Genomic DNA, 24,353 nt, shown 5'->3' with positions numbered 1-24,353 from the left:
GGAGACCCTTCATGAGTATTGGGAACAATTCAAAAGACATGTGCCAAGTTCCCCCATCATCAGATCTCATACCAACTCTTGATCCAATACTTTACAAGGGACTGATGCAGACCAATAAAAGTAGTATAGATGCAGCCGCAGAAGGAGCCTTAGTCAATAAAATCTCGACCGAGGCCATGAACCTAATAGCTACCACGGCTGCAAATTCTCAAGAATTCGGAACTAGAGTTGCAGTTAGTGTTAAATCCGCCAATGACGTAAGTGAACTTAAGAAAGAAATATCTGACTTAGTTTCTGTTGTTAAGCAGTTGGCGAAAGTGGAGATTAGACAGCCCGTTTCTATTTGCCAAGTATGTCATGGGACTGGCCATTCAGCTGACCTTTGCCAAGTGCTTCGCAATGAGAAATTCCTGAGGTAAATGCCATTGAAGGCTACAATTACAATGGGAGAAACAGAAGGCGGGACCCATTCAGTCAGACTTACAATCCTGGGTGGAGAGACCACCCAATCTTCAAATGGGGAGGGCAGAATGGGCAAGCTCAGCCTCATCATGGAGCTTCGTCTAGTTCAGGTATGTCCTTAGAAGATATTGTTAAAAGTCTTACTGACAACTTTTTAAAATTTCAACAGGAAACACAGAATTTTTAGTAGGATACAATGAAAGCCATTGAAGCTTTGAGAACCCAAATCTCATAGCTGGCCACCTCTATGAGTAGATTGGAAAGACAGTCTGGCAAACTCTCATCCGAACCCGAGTCAATTCTTAGAGAAAATGTTAGTGTAATCACATCGAGGAGTGGGAAGGAGTTGGAGCCGCCTGTTGAGTCAATGAAACAGCCAGAATTGGAGAATCCGAGAATTTCTTCTTCAGATCCAACCGTCTTGCGACCATAAACAAACAGGGAGTATCTTCTCACCCTTATCCTCCTTTGGATGCATATGTGCCTAAAGCACCTTTTATTTCCATGCTCGCAAGGCCAAAAGAATTAGTTGTAGACAAGGACGATGAGCTTTTGGAGATGTTTAGAAGGGTGGAGATAAATATTCCTCTCTTCGATGCAGTCAAGCAAATTCCCAAATATGCCAAATTTCTGAAGGAGCTTTGCATGTGGAAGAGAGGGGCCATGGCAAAGGAGATGATGGTGGTAAGTCAATCTATGTTTGCGATCCTTCAGAAAAACTTGCAAGAGAAACAAAAGGATCCAGGTATGTTTTCTCTCCCTTACATTATAGGTAAAAAGAAAATTGATAGGGCCATGCTAGATTTAGGTGCATCAATAAATATCATGCCTCATTCAATTTATCAAGAATTAAAATTAAAGGACCTAACTGACACTAGGGTTGTCATTCAATTAGCTTATAGGTCTTTCATACACTCATTAGAAGTCATAGAGGATGTCCTAGTTAAAGGCAATGAATTAATTTTTCCTGCTAATTTCTTGCTAACATCTATCTCATCTGCATCCATCTTACTTGGCCGACCTTTTATGAAGATAGCCAAGACTAAGATAGATGTGGATAAGGGCACTTTGTCTGTGGAGTTCGATGGTGAATTTGTTGAATTTAGTATTTTCGATGCTATGAAAACTTCCACCATAGGGCAAGTACATTCTTTGTCCTATATTGATGTGTTTGACTCTGTTGAGCAGGAGGTTATATGGGACATCTATGACAACGATGAGGATAACTTAGAAGATTTGATCCCACTTGGAGAGCTTGCCATGTCTATGACAGAGTTGGTAGGTATGCCCTCATATTTTGATGAGGAATCTTCTGACAAGGTGCTTCCTTTTGTTTTGCAGGCACCTGAATTGGAGTTGAAGGAGCTTTTAAACTATCTGAAGTATGCCTATCTGGGGGAAACTGAGACCTTACCTGTCATAATTTCAAAGGACTTGACTGAGGAACAAGAGAAGTAGTTGGTGGAGGTATAGCAAAAATGCAAGCTGGCCATTTGATGGACATTGGCCGACATAAAAGGTATTAGCCCTACTATGTGTATGCATAAAATGTCCTTGGAGGATAGAGCTAAGCCCTGTCAACATCCCCAACGACGTTTGAATCCTGTCTTGAAGGAGGTAGTCATGAAGGAGGTCTTCAAACTCTTGGATGCAAGTATTATCTATCCTATTCCTGATAGTGATTGGGTTAGTCCTATTCATGTAGTGCCTAAGAAAACGGGTATTACTGTGGTAAAAGAATGATGAGGCTATTTTAATTCCTATTAGGGTTCAAAATGGGTGGAGGATGTGTATAGATTTTAGGAAATTAAATGTTGTAACTAGAAAGGACCACTTCCCCATCTCCTTCATTGACCAGATGCTTGAAAGGCTAGCTGGAAAGCCCTTCTTCTATTTCCTTGATAGTTTTTCAGGTTCCTATCAGATCCCGATTAGCCAAGAGAACCAACAAAAGACGACCTTTACGTGTCGCTATGGCACCTTCGACTTCAGAAGAATGGAATTTGGACTATGTAATGCTCTTGGCACATTTAAGCATTGTATGATGTCCATATTTTCTGAGTTTATTGAAAAATGCATGAAGGTTTTTATGGATGACTTTACTATATATAGAGACTCATTTGCTGATTGTTTGTCTAATTTGTCTAGGGTGCTAGAAAGATGCATTGAGCCTAACCTGGTTCTTAACTTCACAAAATGTCATTTCATGGCCTTACATGGCATTGTATTAGGACATATAGTATCTGAGCATGGCATAGAGGTAGGCCCTGCTAAGATTGATGTTATTGCTAAGCTCCCTTACCCCACAAATGTGAGGGAGGTTCGTTCGTTTCTTGGTCATGCAGGTTTCTATCGCAGGTTCATTAAAGATTTTAGTAAGATTGCTTAGTCGATGACCTCTCTCCTTCAAAAGGATGTGGCCTTTGATTACGATGGAGATTGCAGGAGAAGTTTTGATGTGCTAAAGAATGCCTTATCGTGCACTCCAGTTATTTAGGCACTTCGTTGGGATTTTCCCTTCGAGATCGTGTGCGATGCGAGTGACCATGTTGTAGAAGCAGTATTGGGGTAAAAGGTTGATAAGAAACATCACATGATATACTATGCTTCAAAGACCCTCAACCCGCTTCAATGCAGCTACACCATGACAGAGAAGGAGTTTTTAGCTGTTATTTTTGCTTTAGAAAACCGCTCTTATATTATAGGATCTGAAGTTATTATTTTTTCTGACCATGTAGCTCTGTGCTACTTGATGTCAAAGAAAGAGTCCAAGCCCAGATTGTTGAGGTGGGTTCTGGAGTTTAACCTGAGACTTCAGGATAGAAAGAGATGCGAGAATGTCGTTGCTGATCAGTTGAGCAGAATAGTAGCTGATGGAGGTTGCCTCAATTCTGATGGAGACTTCCTTGACCACACTTTGATGCAGGCAAATGGTATTTCTATGACTCCCTGGTACGCTGATATTGTGAACTACTTGACCACTGGTGAGTTCCCTCATGGTATGAATAAACATAGATAGGATAAAATCAAGAGTGAGTCAAAGTATTATGTTTGGGAGGACCCTATTCTATGGAAATTCTGTTCAGATCAGGTAGTTAAGAGGTGTGTTCCTAATGATGATTTCTTTTCTGTCCCTGAATTTTTTCATAAGCATGCATGTAGAGGACACTTCAGTCCCAAGAGAACCACCAAGAAAGTCTTAAATTCTGGTTTATATTGGGACACATTATTTAGGGATGCATATTTTGTCTGTAAAACTTGTGAGTGATGTCAGAAATCTGGTAGACTTTCCCGTACAAATGAGATGCCACAATTCCCTATCTTATTTTTCTGAGATATTTGATGTTTGGGGGATTGATTTTATGGACCTTTTCCTTCTTCTTGTGGGTATAAGTACATTTTTCCGGTCATGGACTATGTTTCCAAATGGGTGGAAGCAAAGGCCACAGTTACTGATGATGCTAAAGTGGTTGCAAGTTTCTTGAAGACTAACATTCTATGTAGGTTTGGCTTCCCTAAAGCAATCATCAGCGATGAAGGATCAAACTTTTGCAATCGGGTCATTGCCTTTTTATTGAAGAAGTACGGTGTTCAACATCATATTGCCACCCTATACCACCTACAAATTAATGGGCAAGTAGAGGTGTCCAACAAGGAAATAAAGACCATTTTGGAAAAGGTAGTCAACCCAGGAAGAAAGGATTGGAGCCTCCGACTGGATGACGCTCTATAGGCTTACAGGATAGCTTTCAAAACTCCTATCGGGATGTCCCCTTACCGAATGATTTATGGTAAGGCTTGCCATCTTCCAGTTGAAATCCAGCACAAGGCTTATTGGGCAGTCAAGAAGTGCAACTGGGACTTAGAGGCAGCTAGGGAGTTCAGACTTCTACAGCTTCAAGAGCTAGAAAAACTAAGCTTAGAATGTTTTGATAATTCTTTGATTTATATGAAAAGAGCGAAGGATCTTTATGACAAAATGCTTGCACCCAAGGAGTTTCAGGTAGGGAAAAAGGTACTTCTTTATAACTCTTGGTTGAAATTTATGCTTGGTAAACTCTGGTCCAAGTGGACTGGACCATTTAGTGTTTCTCACGTTTATCCTTATGGTGCAGTAGATATTGTTAATCTTGAGACAGGGAAGGCTATTAAGGTCAACGTGCATAGGTTGAAGGTCTTCCATGATGGCGAGTCATTGGACTGCTTTGACATCGCCTACTGGTTGGACTCACCGGTCTACATCTGAAATTAAAGCATCATGGTCGAGCAACCGACCATAAATATTTGCGCTACCTGGAGGCAGCTAAGATTCAAATTTACTTGCTTTCTAGGATTATATTTTAATTCAGTATTTACTCTTTTTATTTTTCATTTATTTTGTTGAGCCTAATTCTTTCTATCATTCTTGTTTACTAGGATTTTTGGAGAAAAGAAGCTGAGCTGAGTGTCCCGTATCCTTCCTTCACTGCATTGTTTGGGGAAGTATTCTGATCCCTCATACTTCATTTTAATCACAATGGGGAAAATGTGTATTTTAAAACTTTGGGGTGGGATGTTTGGATTTTTGGGCTGAATTTTTTTAGGGTTTTTGGGCTGATTTTTTTATGATATTATTTGAGGCCCTAGAGCATTGTGCTCAGAAAATGCTTGCTTGATTGAGTTTGTCTTTCTATTTTGTTCCTTATGGTGACTAGTCTATGATTCACTCATATAAATTGTTTTTGCATTAGAATAGGTTAAATGAAAGGGTTCATAATTTTCATGATGCTTTTCAAAATTTTGCTTAATTTTTTTTATTACATCTCTAAGCCCTTTGCATATTCATCTTGACCTGTTTGCTTGCTTAGAATTGAATTATGAAACCATAAGTTTTTTGTCACTCCGATAGACCTTGGTAATAGATATTAGTCTTTTCACAGTTCAATTTATAATGCATGCTTGAGATGTAGTCAATTCATATCACTGTCACCTAGTAGAAAAAAGGAAGAGAGAATTTTAATTTATGCATGTTCAATGGTCTACTCTTCTTCTTCAAGGGTATGATTAACCTGGGGCGACCATGACACCCGTGGTTTCCTTCTGAGCTAAAGTATCTTAGACGAATGGGTAAGCTTAGGCACTTTTGAAGGGAAATTGGCCTGTAGTTGGATGACTCGCATGACACCCGTGTGGGCAAGCAAAAATGAAAGTCGGGTTCCTGGATTAAGTTTCCCCTTTGAGCTTTAAAAAAAAGGTAATAATAATAAACGAGAAAGAAGAGCATGCAGCAAGGCGATGGATGACTGGATTTTGATCAATCCCATTTTATGTCATTACTACTTTGAATTTAGGAAAACTAATTCAGGAACCCTCAAGCCAATGTAGGGGAAAACAAATAGAAGATCCATAAAGCCATTACGGGCTCACTTTTGTTCAAAATAAATAACTTTAAGCTTGAACATGCATTAAAAAAAATTAAAACGAATTTTCAAATCGTTCATGAAACGATGGAATGCTTTTTTATTACCTAATCAATTGTGAAGTTAATTCTAGATTGGCTGTTGAGGCTTGAGTAAGGAACATTCTAGTTTTACAAACTAATTATTCTTGCATGATTGTTTGTTTTAACTTGCTCGAGGACGATCAAGAATTAAGTTGGTGGTATTTGATAGAACTGGAAATGTGTTATCTTCTTCCACTTAACTTATGGTTGTTTAACTACTTAATTTAGTTAAATTGATCATTTTGTAGGATTCGAGTGTACAAGCAGTCAGATTAAGTGTTCGGGACAAAATGGTGCTAAAATGACGAAGTCATGAGCTAAATTGATCAAATGAAGAGGGAGTGAAGACTGTTGCCCTGCTGATCGTTGCAACGTTCCCAATAAGCTTAAGTTCAATGCTAGTGCAATGCTAGAAGGCAAAATGCTCGAATGCAGGGTAGTGTTGCAACGCTGGCCCAATCATTGTAATGTTCCAGAGATGCCCCAACGCCACCATTGTACCACTCCCCAACACTGCCCTCCAATGCTCTAAGATAGAATAGGCAGTGTTGTAATGCTCCTGCCGAGCGTTGCAACGTTAAGTGGTTTGATGGACGCATAGCCCCAGTGCGCACGCAACGCAACGTCAGGTAATACTGCAACGCCTGCCTGATGCTTGCTATTATGAACTGCAGCCTTGCAACATTCTTCCTAGTGTTGCGACGCTGCGAAAATTTTATAAAAGAATAATTTGGGTCAACCGATTACTGTTGGGGTTGATGTTCTAAATCTCGTAGGGTCCTATAGTTTGTAAACACGTTTATGAACAAACATTTGTGATGTAATAATATGAGATATTTTCTTCACTATTGTCTATGAAATATGAGATATTTTAATTGCATCAACCACAAACCAATAAACTAAGATTCCTGGTTATCATTATAACTTAAACATGTATGTGGAGACATACAAGTGGATCATGCCTTAAATGATAACCTAAATGGTCTGTAGTATATGGATAATGGAGGGAAACCTTATCCTAGTGATACTACGGATACGACTCGCTTTGTAGATGTTACAAGTGTTGTAAAGAGCTACAGATGGTCTGATCTTGATCATTCATGTAGAGACATGCGAGCAGGGGTATCCAATACAAAGGAGTTTGTATAAAACCGGACCACGAAATGTTTAGTCTCGTTATATAACACCGTTCATGACAGAGACTTTCATTTCACTAGGATGACCATAGGTAACATGACCTTAATCCTAAGTGAGTTGGGAGCTCCTATCTATGAGGGCGGTCCTTTGATTTGCATGGGTGTGAACGGCCAGATTGCTGACTCAAACCTACCACTTTGGGGATTCGTCTGATTGAGGAGTTGGGAACTCAGCTACACAAGATGAAATTCACTCCTTCCCCGAAGCAGGGGTAAGTAGATAGATTACTCCCTTAGGGGCTGATTTCGAGGCTTGAACAATGTGGCGCCACACACTTTCTCATGGCCGAGAAGTGTTCACTCATAGTAGGACTATGATGTATTATTCATTAGAGGATTCAGTGGTACTTAAGGAGTTAGATGTAGCTATAGGGACAAAATGGTAAATTGACCCAGCTATACTTATGAGCAATCTGTGAAGGGTAATCATACTGTTGATTGGTTATATCCAATAGACACAGAAATATATCTGTAGTGAGAAGAGTGCAGTTGTCGGTCTTTAGTGGAGTGCCCGATAGTTAACGGATGGTGGATATCGTGATTAAAGAGTTTAGTCAGTTATTCACGTACCGTTGGAGGTTCAAGCTACAAGTTCATAAGGTCCCCTTGGTAGCTCAATGGATTCAAGTTAAGAATCAGTTTTTGGGTTAGTTTGAAGTGTTCAAATTAACAAGAGGGAATTTGATTATATATGATATAATTAAATTGGTTCAATTATATGTGATATAATTGATTTGATGTATTAGATACATTAATTGAAGGAATTAATATAAATATGATTTATATTAAATAAAAGAGAAAAGAACTATGGTTTAAATATTACATATGATGTGGTATTAAAACTATAGTTATAAATATAATATGATAGTTATTATATTTATTTATAATAAAAACAATTATAAGATAATTGTTAGTTGGTTATTTTCTTTTCTCCATTAAACGTGCATGTGCGAGGTTGTTTTCAGATTTAATAACTGAAGAATAAAATGAAAAGAGTTTTTATTTTTTGAAAAATCGCATTATTGCATACTAAGTAGATTGAATGACAAGAGTTCCCTTTGAGAGTGAACGACGAGCAAGTTAGCTACACGACTGCCTTATTTACTAAACGATCGAGTACCCTTTGTCTATATGATAGACTTACTATTTCTCCCACTTACTCGATCGTGTAACTCGATCGTATACATCCTTCTTCCCTCTACCAAATTCACACAGAGCCCACACGTCTTAGATTCTCACTTCGAGAATACCAAATTAACCGAGTGGTAGTGTCGAGGGTTGTCGTTCATGGATCAAACAGTTCACACTGGGTGTTCGTTGCATTCATGATCCTTTAGACTTTGCTGGGATGCCTAACCAATGTAGATCGAGGGAATACGTGAAGAAGAGTTCTTCAGAGGTATGTCTCTCGATTCTCTTTGTATTTAAGATAAGAAAGCATGTTGTAATTTTCTCTAAGATGCATAATTGTGGTTGTTTGTTTGTAAATGTTGTATTCTTTCACAATGTACTTGGAAAGATCTTGCTTCCGCTCACTGGTTCTCTTGAATAAGAGATCCTTCAATTACATCATCCCCAAGCACACCGGCTCTTGAATGCTGCCACTCTATCCAGCCTATTTTTAGCTTTCTTTTTACACCAAAATTTTGTAAAAATCCTTTCCCTTTACCAATTGTATTGAATTCGAGCATGAATCGAGGCTAAAGGGTAAGAAATTAGCTTGGGTTTGTTAGTTTAGTTTGCTTCCAATTCAATTCTTGAGACTCGTATTGTAATTCTGTGAGCTTTTATTATGAATTTATGAGAATTTATCTTGAGCTTATTCTTCAATTTCCATGTATGGGATAATCGTACAAATTAGTTGTGTACGTTTAATTGATTGCTTTGATTGACCCTAATTTGTAATCGTTAGGTAGTCGTCACCTAGAAGCATGAGGTGAGTTAGTGTGTTGTGTTAATTTGGGATTCCAATTAGCAAGAATTTACTTTCTAACTTAGATAAATCTCGCTCAATTAATTGGTTAGACGATGAAAATCAATTAAAATTGGCTTAGCTTTGCCCTTAATCTTAATGTCTGTTGATTGATTGATTGGTTGAGGATCCTCGCTTTTCTGTTAATTAACTTGGTTTTATGGACTACCGGTTAGGATTATAATTGAGTAGGCTAAGTTTTAATTTGAATATTCTCACACATCTTTTGAGTAGTCCATCATAGAATTGATGAGGAATGAACTAAACTATAATTACCTAAGCTAAGTATTTGTTCGAATGATACATTTTCACATTCATTTACGTTGCGTACTTTTGTTCTCTAGTAAATTTATTTCAGAATTTCTCACAAAAACCCCCTTTTTTTTGTTACTACCTATAAGTTCCAATATTTGAGGAATCCATATTCGGCTATCTGTGGTTCGACCTCGGACTTACTACTTGTACTACTAATTAGTATAAGGGGTTAGTTCGGTACATACAAATTTTTATTTGCGTTCGACGCGGCTTCACAAACAATGGTGAGTCCAGTGATCAACCACCCTTATAGAGACAATGTGCCCAATTCCAACACGCATTGTCATCTCCCCAACCTCCAATTGCCGCTAGGAACTAATTCCTTGAAATGAAGAACAAACATGGTTAGTGGTGCCTGAATCTATTATTCAGGCTGAATCATCATTCTCCACTAAGCAAGTTTCCAATACAAGTAAGTCACAATTACCTTGCCTGGCCTTCTTCTTTCCTTCCAAGTACTTGGGACAATTCCTCTTCCAATGTCCCTTCTAGTTGCAATGGAAACAAATTTCCTTTGTAGCCTTGGCCTTCTTGTCCTTTTGGACAGCAACTGGTGGGTTAGCTTTCCCCTTTCCCCCTTTCTTCTTCTTCCACTTTTTGGTGCCGGAAGAGGAAGGCACAAACTTAGTTACAAACGTCAAACCTCTGAAGAACTTTTTAGAGGACGAGGTAACATTTGTCTTACCCTTCTGTTCCTTTACTTTCATCAATGATTGGAAAGTCCATAGCTCATTGAGCAAAGTGGTCAGGTTGTAGTCAATCCTGTTCATAACAGTATTGCTACGAAACTGAGGTAAAGTTTCCACGATGAAGCTAACCTAACTGGCCTCACCAATGATAGACCCGTTCATCTTAACCACATTAAATTGGACCATCATGTTCAAAACATGTTCTCAAACAAAGGCCTCCTCTTACATACGATCATTGAAGATAAATTTAAGAGCGTCATACCTGAGTTGAGTGGACGGTTATCCAAACATTCCCCATAGGGACTCCATGATCTCACGGGCAGTGAGCATGGGCTCATGCTTCTTGGCCAAGACTTCAGAAAGGGTTGCCAAGATATACGCTTGGGCCTTTTCATTTGTCCTTACCCAACGCTCGTATACCTCTTGAACGTTTCGAACGGCATTTTGAGCTGGGACTGGAGGACATTTCTCCACCAGGACAAATCTTAAATTATTGATGATCATAACTATATTATAGTGCTTTTTCCAGGTGATGTAATTATCGCCAGTTAATTTGTCGGCGGCGAGCATATTTAATGTTGCGGATGTCATTTTGAAAAATTACTAAAACATACGATTTATTTATATTAGTAATCCATGCATTACCCATTTTCGAAAATCAATCAAGTTTAGAAAAATAATTTAATGCACTCTATGTGACATCTATTTTGCAATGATGTTTCATTGAGGCAGGGTAAAAGCCACTGTAGGGTGATCAAGTATCCCTTCACTGAAATGAGATCATCTCAACCAATATACAGAACAACTCCTTGTTACTATAAATATTAGTCACCATTGTTCAGTCCAGAAAGTGTTAACTACCTTAACATTTTTTGTGAGTATAACCCCTCATTTTAGATTCTAAAGTTCCACCCCAATGAGCCAACCATAGGGAAAAACCGATTGAGGCAAAAACTAAGGCAACCCTATACATTTCTGAAGTTTAAGTAAAGAGTCATGTAAATGCTATCCGTAGGGGGACACAAACGAAGGTGCCTCAAGGTTGAGTATGAAAATTTACTACAAACTAATAAGAGAGACCGTCAGATGTGTTGCTACCTTTTACTATAAACACTCTCTCCATTCACCTTGGTATTAACCTATATAAACACCACCCGTAGGGAGACACAAGCAAACGTGCCTCGAGGCCAAGTATAGATCTCACGGTGTGAACTATGATGGAGAAACGTGAAAAGAAAAAATGAAGTATCATATACCCCGTTTTCCTCCCACTTAGTGTTTTACCTAGGATTAATTTAAATATAGAAAAATACGGCTACTTATTTTACTAAGTGATTTTTTAAGTTTGCCCAAAAGTAACACTTACTTTGGATAGTTAAACAATTTCGATTAATGTTCATTAAACATTTTAACAAACTTTAATCAATAATTGCATGCTTGTAGCAAATTTATCTACCTTCCAGGTTAGTTCCCAGGTAGGGGTGTTCCGTTTCCATCAACTTAAATACCCCAGTCTAGATAGAACTAGCCTTAGACAAAGGTCCCTTATAGCTATATTTGATATAATTTTAATCTTTTATTAAAACCAAATTGATCCTATTAAATTGATTAAAAGATTAAACTAATTTCTAACCATATTACGATTAGAAATATTATGAACTTAGGTCTATGTGAATCATATTTTAAACTATTTAAAAAATGATTCTAACCTAAGTTTGCATGCATTCTAAATTATTGATTTTAATCTCTAATTTCATTTAATTAAAACTGTTATAAAATAAATGAAACAAATTAAAACCATACATTGCATTTAATGGTATACATAGTAAAATTATAGCATTTATAAAATTATCTAAAGTAGTTTCATGCTTCATGTAATCTTCATTTCATTACTTAACATACATAACAATTAAATACTTAAGTAATTAAATAAAAATAATAACATTCATACATACATCCAACTGTATATTATAACTCTTATAATATAAATGATGCATGATAATGTTATTATGAATGCAAACATATATTATAACACTTATATTATATGATGCATGAGCATGCTATAAATAAATTGTGCAACTATATTATAAAATTTATAATATTCATGATGCATGATTAATGCGTAACCTATGGTGGAATTTTACTATATGACATACATTATGATATATAAAATAATAAAATTAAACCATACATCAAATGCATAATTTAAAAAAAAAAATTATGGATTGGGATTGGACTCCTAAAATATTAATTAAATTAGTATAATATTTATATTAATTTAATTAATTAAAAACTAACTATCAAAACAAGAGAGTTGCTTGAACCGAATTAAAAAACTCGAACCGAGCCGAGAACCACTCGAACCAAGCAAACCAGATGTGAACCAGCCAAACCATGAACCAAACTGGGCACAAATCATGTCATTCTTTCCATCTTGGAGTGTTACAATGTTGTGACTTAGCATTGCAATGCAATGGAAAAAAAATTTCGTCTGCCTCTTCACATCGTTGCAACGCTAGGGCACATCATTGCAATGCTATTTTATAGTCACCTACTGTATAGCCTCGAATTCCATCATTTTTGCTCCGATTTGGGTCTCTTTTTCACCAGAATATCGTCAGAAAACTCACGAACGACATTAAAAACGAATTATAGACTCGATTGTAATAGTTATGCCCAAAACAATGGGCCCTTACAAATCAAATTTGTAAAGAAAAACAGTAAAGCTACAGACCAATCCCGAAAACATCCATAAATTGCAAACCATTCATTGATTCATCATCATGAACAAAATTACATAATGCAACCGACCATAAACTAAATTTTTGTTCTGAAAAAATAAAATTGGGACAAAGAATGTTGCTTTGTTATCAATTGAAGGACTGTGAGGTCCAAGGTTCGAAGTGGAAGCGAGGATCATTTACAATTTCAATTTTCACGATAATTAAAATTACACAGAATAAGAATTATACATAATATAGAATTTTACAACAAGCTTTTAGAGATTAAATAGAGAAGGTGAGTTAGAATTTGGGTCATACTTACCCTTGAAGAACTAAAGGCTTCATGATCTCCTCTCCAAAAAGTCATGAACACTTCTTTTGATCACGAACAAAAACAAAAACCAACAATTTAGACAGCAACAAAAGAGAGTCCTCCTTATTCTCCTTACGGTGAGAATAAGAGCAAGAGTTGTGGTCTTTGCTCTTAATTTTGGTAAAAGTGAGGGAGGAGAATTCTAGAGAGGATTTTTGGTAGAGATCTTCACACACACAATGAAAGTGTCTATTTAAATGACAAGAGAGAAGGAAGAAGAAGATTGCATAACTCCCTCTGCCTCATCGCACAATTCCTGAGAGAAATTAGGGGAGGGAAGTTATTTTCAATAACTCCCTCCTTATTAATTTAAATAATAAAATATGATATGTGTTATATCAAATATAACACATAACATATGATTTATATTATATAAAATATAATATAATCTATAGTTTGTAATACTTTCAATAATTTACGGTATTTGATATAAATCAAATTTATTAGACATATTTATATGAATCCAATTCATATAATTAATATTTGAATCATATTCAAATATTTATATCCTCTCAATAAACTTTATATTATAATGTATCACATACATTATGTTAGTTATATCATATATAATTAATTTAAATTAATTATAGGAAAATTGCATTTTATGGCAAATAATTTTAAGAAACCAAAACTATGACTTCAACTATTTTGTAATTGCAATTGTGGCAATCACATAACAATCATATAACAATCACATAGAAATTAGATAGCAATCACATAATAATCACATAGAAATCAGATAGTAATCAAATTTTCAGGCGGAAGTCATTTGCCATGTTTGCAAAGTAGTTAAACCTACGCGCCAAATTTTCAATTTATTTATTTTTTATTAAAGTTGCAATTGCCCCTTAATTATATGATATATAATTAATCCGTCAATTAATTTGAACAATTCAAATTGATCCACAATTAATTTAGTTCTCAATAATTCCAGGTGAGCTACAAAGGAGACCTTATGAACTTGTAGATTGAAGCTCCAATAGTACTTGGATAATTAATTAAACTCTTTTAATTAAATTATCCAACATTCATTAACTATCAGTCACTCCACTAAAGATTGAAAGTTTCACTCTTCACACTACAGATATATTTATGTATCCATTAGATATAACCAGTCAACAACGCGATGACCCTTCACAAATTGGTAGTAAGTACAGTTGGTCCAAGATTACCGTTTTACCCCTGTAGTTACATCTAACTCCTTAAATACCACTAATCCCTCTAATGAACAATAAGTCATAGTCCAACTATGACCAAACCCCTCTCGGGCCACGAGAGAGTATGGCACGATATTGTTCAAGGCCGGAATCAGCCCTTAAGGAACCAATTTATCTACTTACCCTGACATTAGGGAATTAGTGAACTTCATCTTGTGTAGTTGTGTTCCCAGTTCCCCAATCAAATGAATCCCCAAAATTGTAGGCGTATTGAGTCTGCAATCTAGCCACTCTCACCCATATAAATCAAAGGACCACAACTCACTCAAGATTCAGATCATGTCACCTACGGTCATCCTGTGAAATATAAGTCTCTACTATTAATGGCGTTATATGATGAGATTATTCATTTCGTGGCTTGGTCTTATACAAACCTCTTTATATAGAACACACCTGCTCATATGTCTCTACATGAATGATCAGGATCAGATCATTTGTAGTACTTTACAACAATTGTAACATCTACAAAGCGAGTCGTATTCATATTGTCACCAGGATAAGGTACCCAGCCTTATCCATCTACTACAGACCATTTAAGTTGTCATTTAAACATGATCCACCCGTATGTCTCTACATACATTTTCAAGCTACAAAAGATAACCTTGGATGTTTGTTTATTGGTTTTGTGGGCTAATGTGACTAAATGTCAAATAAAATACCTCAAATTTTATTAAATAAATAAATTTTATGTACAATACAATTACAAACCAGAGAACTCGCGAGATTTAGGGCATTGACCTCAACATATTTTAACTTATATAAACTTCAAAAAGCTTTATATAGGTTAAAACAACGTCCTCGCGCTTGGTATGAACATTTAACTGAGTTTCTTCTCAAGCATGGATATTTGAGAGGAGGGGTTGACAAAAATTTATTTGTAAAGAAAGAGGAAGAGAGTCTTGTGATTACCCAAGTTTATGTGGATGATTTTGTGTTTGGGGGAATGTCACGGGATTTTGTTGATCTTTTAGTCAAGAAAATGTAGACAAGATTTGAAATGACATGGTGGATGAACTAACTTACTTCTAGGGATGCTAGATTAAGTAGCTGAAAGATGGTATTTTATTTCACAAAGTAAATATGCAAAGGCCGTTGTAAAGAAACTTGGGCTTGAAAATGCTAGGCAAGAAGAAATCCTGTCCCCACACATTTTAAATTGTCCAAAGACTCTGATGGTGCAACTGTAGATGAAAGCCAACACGGAAGCATTATTTGTAGTCTTTTGTATCTCACAATTAGTAGACTAGATATAACCTTTGTCGTGAGAGTGTGTGCTAGATATGAAGCAAAGCCAAAAGCCAGTCATTTGTTGGGTGCTAAGCGAATCATCAAATCCATTAATGGTACCTGTGATTATGGTCTTCTGTATTCTTTCGATACTAATAGCTCTTTTGTAGCTTATTGTGACGCAGATTGGGCTGGAAGTTGAGGAGATCGAAAAAGTACTTCAAGTGGGAGTTTCTTTTTTGGAACAATCTGATATTCTGGTTTAACAAGAAGCAAAATTGTGTTTCCCTCTCCACTAATGAAGTTGAATATCCAGTTGTACCCAACTACTCTGGATGAAGCAAATGCTCAGAGAGTATGATGTCATGTAAAATGCTATAACATTGTATTGTCACAATTTGAATGCTATAAACATTACAAGAACCTTCACATAGAACAAAACATATTGACATAAGACATCATTTCATCCAAAAGCTGGTAAAAAGTAAATAGATTGTGTTGGAACATGTTCAAACCGACAATCAGATTGCTAACATTTTCACAAAGGCTCTTGATGTTAAACAATTTGAAGAACCTTCAAGCTGCCTTGAAACTTTGCACAATTGATTTGTAGCGATTAATGAAGTATTATGAGTGGGCTTTAAAGGGATTAAGGCCCAGATCCAAGAAACAAGACACGTGGCATTGATATTACAGCAAGTTGTGGCGCAGAACAGAGTAAGTTGAGAATTAATTCTTGTATCCCTTTTCATAATAATCTCTGTCAGTTGTGTTTTGGTAGGAAAGAAGTTTTTGAATTTTTGCACGCCCACGAGCTTTTCAACTTCTCCTTTGTTCATGTTGTGTCTCTGGTGGTTGTAAACAAAATGGTGAGTTCACAGAGAGGAACTCATATCTCAAAATAAAAAATGGTGCACTATAAACAAAAACTGAAGGGGAAGAAGGAAATTGAAACTTCTGGTGAAATTGTTTCGACAAGTGTTATGGTAACTAAAGTTAATATGAATCCTAATGTTGAGACATTGTCTCAAAGTGATGTTGTGTCTTCTCCTGGTGCAAAGCGGAAAAGAACAACTCGAGTAGTAAAAGCGAAAGGAAAGAAGAAGGGGGAGACCTCTTGTAGACTTACATAGAGGATCTTGTGGGTCTTGGTGTTGAAGTAAATGCATCTCAATTTTCGGTTGATCTACAGAACCCTACGGGTAATGAATCTCTACTTGTTGCCTATGAAAATGAGAATGTTAATAGATCTGTTGAAGAAATGCATGTTGTGACTGAAGAACAAACATTAAATGATGAAAATAGAATAAAAGAGTCTAGGTTTTCTGATAATTGTGAATCGTTGAAGGTCTACACTAAAAATACTCCAAATATCTTGGGTTTTGAGTCCAACATTGATGAAACGGTTCAAAAATGTTGTTGCTACTGAGAATCATGCACTAAATATTTTATCAAATATTATTACTTCTTGTATGTTGAATGAATGGAAGTGTATTGAAGTAGAGGGTGATCGTCGAGAATTAAAAGAATTAAACGATAAAGTTGATTATGAGAAGGCATGTTTTGAATGAAGGAGTAATATAACATGCAGCAGAACAAATCATAATCAATAAGCACTCTAACTACTCTTAATATGAGTTTTAAACATGTTATTCAAGTGATATTTATAGAGGGTTTGAAGCAAACATTACCTTTGAAGACTGAATCCACAAATTCAACAGAAATACTCCAAAATTGAGCTTGAAACTTTAACAAGACCACAACCAAGATCTTGCACAAGAAGGAATGTATGGTGGAAACTCTTAAATCAAGCTGAATTGGAGAGGAATTTGGATGGATTTTTAGAGTTTTCAAATTTCCAGCGCTTCAGTCAATTTTCCAGAAAATCACTGCCAAATCCATGCATGAAGATTCATTATATAACCTATTTTCATGGAGGGAGAGTGGCTTGCATGGAGGGCAGCTTCTACTTGAAGTTGATTTCAAATTGGAGGTGGATTTGGGTGACAAACCACCTAAGAGATAGTTAGTGGATATTTCGAAAAATTGGAAAAATCCACTAACCCTAAAATCAATTTTTCAAACTAAAATTGATTTTATAATTAAATAAAATTATTTTATTTAATAATTAGTTCCATATAATTAATTCAAAATTAATAATTAATAAAACTAATTTCAATTTTTAATTAAACCTTTTAATTCAAATTTATTAATTTAATATCTTAATTTAAATTAATAAAATATCAATTCCACCAATATGATTCAATTTCATATTTAAATCATAATTTAAATATTAATTGATTCTCCAATATCGTTTAATTTCAACTAAGTTAATCATTTTTAATTGTATCAAATACAATCAATTGAAAACCCTAAAAATTGAATTTGAATATTTCAAATTCATAACCCTAATTCCAAAATTCATCCAATTAATACTCAATTTGCTATTCTAATTTATGAGCTAATAGAGGAACCTAATGGACCTACAGATTATGAGCTCCAACGATTTGTAATTAATCAGTTAAACTCTTTAAATCGAATTAATTACTATTCGTTAACTATCAAGACACACCACTATAGCTCGATAGTTGCACCGTCCTCACGGTATATATATTTCTATCAATTTCGACCACAATCAATAAGTTGATCCTTCCCAGTTCATTCATATTTACAGCTGGGTGAAAATTACTATTTTACCCCTGTAAATATATATTGCACCTTAAGCTCCCACTGACCCTCTATTGAAAAATTGATTTATAATACCTTTTATAAATCACACCTCTCTCTACCAAGAGAGGGAAGGACCCTGTTGTTCAAGACTAGGCATCAGCACTTAAGAGAACAACCTATCTGTTAACCCTAAGTCGGGTAGGAGTAAATTTCATCTTGCATAACTATGTCCCCAACTATCTATCTAGTCTTATCCCCAAAATGGGAGGCTTATTGAGTAGTGTTGTTGGACTACTCTCACCTATGCAGATCAAAGGATACTCTCGTAATAAACAGGAGTTCATAGTTAGCTCAGGATTAAGATCGAGTTACCCTAGGTCATTTAGGTTGAAATAGTCAGTTTTAACAGTAAACAATTGTTATAAAGAAAAGTGACTATTTCGAGGTCCAGTCTTATGCATTGGCCCCCACTCACATGTCTATACATGAATGATTAGTAAATCACATCATTTGTATCAGTTATACAAAATGGGTTGCATCCAATAGTGTTACCAGGATGAGATACCCAACTTCATCCATATACTTATAGACCATTTAAGCTATATACTATAACTTGATCCTGCTTATGTCACCACATAAAGTTAAAGTATTCATACAATAGCCAAGGATATGTTTATTGGATTTTCTGAATATAATGCAATATCAACAACTTTATTGAATAATTTACTCAAAAATAATTTATTGATAAATAGAATGTTTAACATGAATTACGAACTGCGAGTTTTAGGACATCCCTAACATTAAAACCAAAACTTAAGTCAATGTAACTGATAAGGCCAAGGAAAGTGCAAATACTTCTTAGGAGAAAGAAGCAAGTAGTAGTTCTTCTAGTTGTACATTAGATGATAATGTGTCGATTAGTCAGTTGAAGGAAAAAGACAAACAAAAGTTTTTTAGTAAAGGTGTTGGCACTTCAAATCCAAGTACTCAGAATGAAGATGTGTCTTACTCATAATGGACTGATGAAGAAGAACAACTATCTGGAGAAGTTTCTCAAGATTTGACGAATGAGAATAACCTGAGAACTGAGTCCAAGAGGAGAGCTAAAAAGAAAGATGTTGCGGTGCTATTAGGTAGTATATCTTTCCACACTGAGGACAGTGCAAGGACTGGAAGTATGTGGTAAGTAGAAGGATTGTTGTTGAAAGAGAGCTTTCTGAACAAACTCAAGTCTACATAAAGATTATGGAGCATATTATACGTACTGTTCAAGATCTTGGGCCATATTATCCTCAATTCCTCAATTGGTGCGTATTTTTTTGAATTTTATGTGAATCTACCTCGTTAATTTGATTGTGAAGGCAGCCGGAACTTCAGGAAGGTTCATGTGAGCAGACATTGTTTTGTGTTCTTGGCCCCTCTCGTTAATAATTTCATGGATCTACAAGTTCCTAAAAATGTCACAAAACAAAGACCTTCCATGTCTGATCTGGTCTTCGAGCTCACAGGGGGAGTAAAACGTGTTTGGCCCGATAAGGGAAAATTACCTTGCTCTGGCCTCAGTGTTGAATACGTGTTGCTCCACAAGATTGGGATTGAAAATTGGTGCCCACTTCTCACAAATCGGCTTTCTCGGCTTTCTCTACCACGTTAGCAAGCCTTTTGTTTCAAATGGATACATGGGCAAAATTTAACTATGGTGTCTTTATCATGTGGCATATTGCTTCTCAAGCCATCAAAGTTTCCTTGTGCTTTCCTAGACTTATTTGTGGTATTCTTCTTGCTGATAAACCCAATTTTCTCCTTGACTTAGATGTGCCTGAACCTCTACCCCCTACCCTAACCTTCAGCTACAGCCCATATCAAGAGAAACATGTTCCTATATGGTTCACACTAAAGTTTGAGTGTCTGAAAGTGGTCCCACTAGGGAGTTCCTCCAGACTCTGTATGAGAAAAAGGTGATGCACATGCTAGAAAATGAGTCAAAAGATCATGGTGTACTCTAAATAACTTTTGCTCGAAAATTTGAGGTGGATGATATGTTGAATCTTCTTCATGGTTCCTTGGATGGTCTTGATCAGGGTGTAGACTCTGGTGCATAGGATGAGGATGTGAATGATGGTTGGTGGTTGTTTGTTTTCTTCTCCTTTTTCATTTCATAGCATTTTTTAATCATGTCAAAAGGGGGAGAAGTAGAATGTATTTGATATGGTTGTGAATGTGTTTTATGTGGTTGTTGCGGGTTGTTTTTTTTTTTTTTTTTTTTCTTTTGGGCTTGGTTTGTTTTGTTTTGGTGGTTTTTGTTAATGTTTTTGGGTGTTGTTGTTAATTGTCTCTCAGACTGTTATGTATTGTTTTAATGCCATTGTGCTACTATGCCTCTGACTATGTTTTGATTAATTTATTTTTGTCATTACTTAAGAAATATTGCCAAATGGGGAGTTTGTTAGATATTATGTGGTTGGCAATATTTGTTTAAGTGTCACAGATGTTATTTGAGATGTCTCTGCATTGGTGGTTTTCTGGCAAAGGAATGTTTTTTCGGAAATGTTGTTTCTATAAAATACTTTCCTTATCAAAATTATCCTTCAATAATACTAATTAACGATCTCTTTCCTTTTTCTATGTGTGACTGCTTTGGAAGTTAGGGTTTCTCTTTCGTGTATCCGTTGTGCATATTTAAAGGACATTTAATCCTTCGGCTAGGGTTGGCCGTTTTGTTGGAAGAGCAACATTGTGTTCTACTTTTGTGAGTGTTTGGACACAATTTGGATTACAATTTGGATTACAATTGTAGGAAGAAGAAATGGTTGTATTGCTTGGAGACGTATTCCAAGTTGTTCATTGCTTATGTATTGTGATTCATCAGAGAAGGGATTCTTAAGGTTAGAGTGAGCCTAAGTTATTAAAGCAAAGGGGACTTTTTTCCAATAAGGAAAGATACAGTTCAAATGAGAAGGAGACTCACGACTTGGGAGGCGTGAAATACACACAAGATGTGCATTATTTGTCTTAGATTTAGGATGGTTTTTTTATGTGATTTTATCAGATTTGATGTGTTTACTAGTGATTTTTAGAGTTTATGATTGAGAATTGAATTTATAGTTAAAATGAGCTAAAAATGACTAAAATATACTTAAAGAGATCAAAACTGGGTAATGGATAAGAGAGAGTGAAGAGAAGAGATGAAAAAGGCCAAAATTCAAAAGGTAAGGCAACGTAATGCATAGCATAGCTATGCTACCTATTTACATTGTAGACCCGAGAGTAAGGTTTTGAAGAGCATTGCAGCGCTTTAATTGGGCATTACTACACTAGGCCAACATTGTAACTCTACCTTTAAGCGTATCATTACACTGCAGCAACAATCAGACCAATATTGCAACGCTGCAATCGAGTGTTGCGATGCCAGACTTTCCAAAATTGAAAATTCTGCACTTTTGTTAATATCTTGGGCTCTAAACTTTGATCCTCTATATATTTGGAGGCTCTTCAAGAAAATTAGGGGGGAAATTGAAGCATGAAATTTACCACAAAATTTGAGACCTAAAGAGAGAGTTTATGCTACAAAATTAGAGAATTTGATGGATATTTTGGAGACCATTCAAGGTGACGGTCAAGGAAAACTTGAAGGATTCAAGAGATCAAGGAAGTCTTCGAAAGAGTTCTTCTTTGGTTCCTTTTCTTTCTTGTATACTTTCTCTTGGAATTATGTATGAGAATGTGTTGTTGCAAGCTATGAGTGGCTGGTAGTTTTAGGGTATTATTGTTGTGAATTTAGATTAAATTTAGTCTTTCCATGGATATTTTTTGAACTTATTGCTTTTTAATGATATTGTGCTTCATTCTTATTGATTGGGCATCGATGATTGTTAGGTTGATTTTTTAATTGAGAGATTTAATAGTTAAACGAATCTATATCATTAAATTATTATTAATATTTCAAGCAAATAGTTAGGTTAATAGTGAATGTTGTTGATGACAAATCTTAATGCCTTGTTTCATAATTTGATTTCAAGAAATTAGTTATCATTTAAGTTGCATGTAAATAGGTTATTTTTTAGAGAAAGTAATCTTGAATTAAGTTTCTTGACTTAAGCATAATATTTACACTTGAGTCCATGAATTGATTAGAGTAGACTTAATGAAGTAATTAATAGATTCTATACCCTAGAATACTTTTGATCTTGGTTTTTCAACACAATTTTATTGCTTTCTTTTATTGTTTTAATTACGACTTCAAATTCGATGTTGATTCCATGGCTAAAATTGACTCTATTATGAGATAGCTAAACAATATTGTTAGATCGAAAACAATAATTGTTAGATTGATCCTTGACAACGATAATCGACCCCTAAAGTCGTTTTATTATATTATAACTTGACTACATACACTTGCATGCATACATAGGTGATTTACACGAACTTGGTAACCAATCTCCATTGCTCTTTGATATTTTTTTTTATTTATGTTAATTGTTTTGTGGAATGTTGTAACATTGTTTGTAACATTGTTAATGTGCAATAGACACCTTCTTACATTTTCTAGTCTATGTCTTTACCATAGTTGTGAGTAGTTGAGTTCGTATTTCTAGGTTTCTAATATAGTTGTGGTTGACAAACTATTTTGACTTTTTCCCTAGATTAATTTTTTTTCATTCTAGCGTGTTTGTTCTTAATGTGATTAAACTTGTGGCCATTGTTTAGTTGATTTTTGTCTTGTTTCTTGTTCTAGAGAGAGGGTGTTAGGTTAGATCTAACTAGCTAGACTGTTATTCAAATATGCAATAGAGTGATACATGAGCAATAAAGTTTGATAATGAAGAGTTTTAGTACCATGTTGGTTAATTGATTGCAAGAGATTGAGTTATAACTAGGTGTGACAAAAGGTTGAGCACAAGAGAGAATAAATGGACCTTAGGCTTTTAGGTCTATAATTGACATGAAATCAACTTGAGAGTTAGACAATTGATTAACCATCATGGGGACCTAGTGGTAAATATGGGGGCATGACTATCATAAAGGGTTAAGAGATCATGGATACAATCCACATAGTGGCCATCTCCCTAGGATTTAATATCCTACGAGTCTCTTTGACGGCCAAATATTATAGAGTTAGACAACTTGTCCTGTGAGATTAGTTCGAGGTGTGTGTAAGTAGACCCGAATGCTCATGGATATATATAAAAAAAGAGATAGACAATTGATTCAGTTAATCCAATAATGAAGTCAATACTCCTAGGATGAGTCTCTATCTAGTCGTCATCTTGTTTGTCAACGTTTATTACTTTCTTTAGTTTAGGTTTTCATGAAGAGTTAGTTCCCAAAATAAAATTGGAACAATCTCTACGATATAATAACCCGGTCTCTCAAGGATTATACTCGATCTTGAACCGTCTTAACTATATTATAACTATATTATCAAATTCAATGCCCTCTATTTACAACTATGTACTTTATATTTGTATATCATTTGAATAGCATATGAAATAGTATATCAGATACTATTGATAAACCTATCGATACACCAATAGAGTAAAATTGGAATAAGATAGGGTAATTAAATTTTTTGCTATACTTGCAAATTTATTGAAAAAAATACAACAATTACTAGATTTACAAATATGCTAATGTCTTTTTTTTCTATTTTTGGAACTACTTACAAGTGGAAATAACTAATAATTACGTTTTGTTTTATGAATATGCTACAAAACATACATTCAAAAATAGTGAAAAAAAATACGAAATACTCTTTTGCTTTCTTTTTGGTACAAATCATTTTAAAACTTTATATTTTTAGAAAACCACCCCTAAATTATGCAAACAAACAACTCATGAAATTACTTAAAATTACTTGAGAAAACAAGAATCCAGAAAATCCTCTGTCCTAAAAAAAACCAACTAGTGGAAAACCTTTCCATATAATTCATGTCCATATTTATTTGGAGAAAAATCAACAAAAGTAATACTTCTTAATTTTTGTCCAAAATTGTGACTCTCTATTCGTATATCATTGAAGCTGAAAGA

At 35.3% G+C, this 24,353-nt stretch overlaps 1 protein-coding gene across 1 annotated transcript; it reads left to right on the top strand.

The window, feature by feature from the left end:
- Nucleotides 1–4,228: 4,228 nt before the first annotated feature.
- On the top strand, nucleotides 4,229–4,708 carry LOC120084737. Its single transcript, XM_039040561.1, has one exon. It carries the CDS (start codon nucleotides 4,229–4,231, stop codon nucleotides 4,706–4,708), a length of 480 nt encoding a protein of 159 aa, XP_038896489.1.
- The last annotated feature ends 19,645 nt before the right edge of the window (nucleotides 4,709–24,353 follow it).

This window comes from Benincasa hispida, chromosome 9 (genome assembly GCF_009727055.1).
Source record: "Benincasa hispida cultivar B227 chromosome 9, ASM972705v1, whole genome shotgun sequence".
NCBI lineage: Eukaryota > Viridiplantae > Streptophyta > Magnoliopsida > Cucurbitales > Cucurbitaceae > Benincasa > Benincasa hispida.
Note: the sequence above shows the minus strand (reverse complement) of the source record. Positions and strands in the feature narration are given on the sequence as shown.